The sequence below is a fragment of the Oncorhynchus kisutch genome, unplaced genomic scaffold (genome assembly GCF_002021735.2).
Source record: "Oncorhynchus kisutch isolate 150728-3 unplaced genomic scaffold, Okis_V2 Okis09a-Okis19a_hom, whole genome shotgun sequence".
Classification (NCBI taxonomy): domain Eukaryota; kingdom Metazoa; phylum Chordata; class Actinopteri; order Salmoniformes; family Salmonidae; genus Oncorhynchus; species Oncorhynchus kisutch.
Genome location: NW_022261985.1, coordinates 8,202,471 through 8,204,970, shown reverse-complemented (window position 1 = coordinate 8,204,970; position 2,500 = coordinate 8,202,471). Strand labels below are relative to the sequence as shown.

General features: G+C 52.0%; 1 protein-coding gene across 1 annotated transcript in view; it reads right to left on the bottom strand.

Moving 5' to 3' along the window:
• Positions 1–1,478: 1,478 nt before the first annotated feature.
• The window catches only part of LOC109882530 (voltage-dependent L-type calcium channel subunit alpha-1C), a 143,103-nt gene continuing 142,081 nt past the window's right edge, over positions 1,479–2,500 (bottom strand). Inside the window, 1 exon segment of the mRNA XM_031815163.1 lies at positions 1,479–2,024. Within this exon segment, the coding sequence (XP_031671023.1) occupies positions 1,578–2,024 (447 nt within the window). The 3' untranslated portion in view covers positions 1,479–1,577.

Genomic DNA, 2,500 nt, shown 5'->3' with positions numbered 1-2,500 from the left:
CCCTACTCCTCCTCTTCCTCCTGACTGTTGTCCTTTTCATATTGGCTCCCCTACTCCACCTCTTCCTCCTGACTGTTGTCCTTTTCATATTGGCTCCCCTACTCCTCCTCTTCCTCCTGACTGTTGTCCTTTTCATATTGGCTCCCCTACTCCTCCTCTTCCTCCTGACTGTTGTCCTTTTCATATTGGCTCCCCTACTCCTCCTCTTCCTCCTGACTGTTGTCCTTTTCATATTGGCTCCCCTACTCCTCCTCTTCCTCCTGACTGTTGTCCTTTTCATATTGGCTCCCCTACTCCTCCTCTTCCTCCTGACTGTTGTCCTTTTCATATTGGCTCCCCTACTCCTCCTCTTCCTCCTGACTGTTGTCCTTTTCATATTGGCTCCCCTACTCCTCCTCTTCCTCCTGACTGTTGTCCTTTTCATATCGGCTCCCCTACTCCTCCTCTTCCTCCTGACTGTTGTCCTTTTCATATTGGCTCCCCTACTCCTCCTCTTCCTCCTGACTGTTGTCCTTTTCATATTGGCTTCCCTACTCCTCCTCTTCCTCCTGACTGTTGTCCTTTTCATATTGGCTTCCCTACTCCTCCTCTTCCTCCTGACTGTTGTCCTTTTCATATTGGCTCCCCTACTCCTCCTCTTCCTCCTGACTGTTGTCCTTTTCATATTGGCTCCCCTACTCCTCCTCTTCCTCCTGACTGTTGTCCTTTTCATATTGGCTTCCCTACTCCTCCTCTTCCTCCTGACTGTTGTCCTTTTCATATTGGCTTCCCTACTCCTCCTCTTCCTCCTGACTGTTGTCCTTTTCATATTGGCTTCCCTACTCCTCCTCTTCCTCCTGACTGTTGTCCTTTTCATATTGGTTTCCCTAATCCTCCTCTTCCTCCTGTCTGTTGTCCTTTTCATATTGGCTTCCCTACTCCTCCTCTTCCTCCTGACTGTTGTCCTTTTCATATTGGCTCCCCTACTCCTCCTCTTCCTCCTGACTGTTGTCCTTTTCATTTAGGCTCCCCTACTTCTCCTCTATTCGTTCAAGGACGTGATAACTGTGAGGCACTTTTGAAACACCCAGAGACACACCTAAGCACACACACACACACACACACACACACACACACACACACACACACACACACACACACACACACACACACACACACACACACACACACACACACACACACACACACACACACACACACACACACACACACACAAACCCATCTCAATCCCATCAAATAAAATGTCTTCCATAAAAGGTATGTTTAGAAGTAAAATGGTCTGTGGACCGCCGACGCCAGGTCTCATCCAGCAGACAGAGAGAGAGAGGGGGTCCAGACCGAGAGAGAGAGATAGAGGGGGTCCAGACCGAGAGAGAGAGATAGAGGGGGTCCAGACTGAGAGAGAGAGATAGAGGGGGTCCAGACCGAGAGAGAGAGATAGAGGGGGTCCAGACCGAGAGAGAGAGATAGAGGGGGGGTCCAGACCGAGAGAGATAGAGGGGGGTCCAGACAGAGAGAGAGAGATAGAGGGGGGTCCAGAGGTTCACTGTTGCTGCTGTGTGTGTGAGGGTCCAACCCTACAAACTGGTCACACACTCCATGTCCTCATCCTCCAACAGGCCGCTGTTCCTCTGCTCAACCTCAACCACCACCTCCACACCCCCGGTGTGCTCTTCCTCCCCTCCCACCACCTCCAACCCCTCCTCATCCTCCGGATCCCCGTGCTGCCCTAGGTGAGTGGCGCCTAGTAGCTCCTCAATCTCCCCAGGGGCCGTGGCCCCCCGACCGGCCCCAGGCCCATCGCTGAGGCCTGGCTCCTGGGAAGCAGCATGGTCCCTGTTGCAGTGCATGTAGGGTAAAAGGTTGCCGTTGGGACTGGGCTGGCTGTTGCCGTTGAGGATGTTGTCGGCTGCGTTCTCCATCTCCTCGATGGTCATGTCACACGCGTCCGCCAGCTCCTGCTTGGTCACCTCGATGAAGGACGGGTCCTGAGCGAAATGGCCCAGGCCCTCTGATATCAACACCTGTATAGAGAGAGAGAATTAAATGAGGATATTGACTTTGAGCTGAAGATCTAGAGGAGATGTAAGGGGAGATGCTGTATGAACTTCTACTAACTTGACCTCTGGGTTGTTTTTCAGCCTATAGAAAAGAGAGAGAGAGAGATAGAGGGAGAGAGAGAGAGACAGAGGGAGAGAGAGAGAGACAGAGGGAGAGAGAGAGAGAGACAGAGGGAGAGAGAGAGAGAGACAGAGGAGAGAGAGAGAGAGAGAGAGAGAGAGAGAGAGAGAGAGAGAGAGAGAGAGAGAAGAGAGAGAGAGAGAGAGAGAGAGAGAGACAGGAGAGAAAAGAACAGAGAGACAGAGGAGAGACAGAGAGACAGAGAGAGAGAGAGAGACAGAGAGAGAGAGAGACGAGAGGAGAGGAGAGAGAGAGAGGAAGAGAGAGAGGAGAGAGAGAGAGAGAGAGGAGAGAGAGAGAGAGAGAGAGAGAGAGAGAG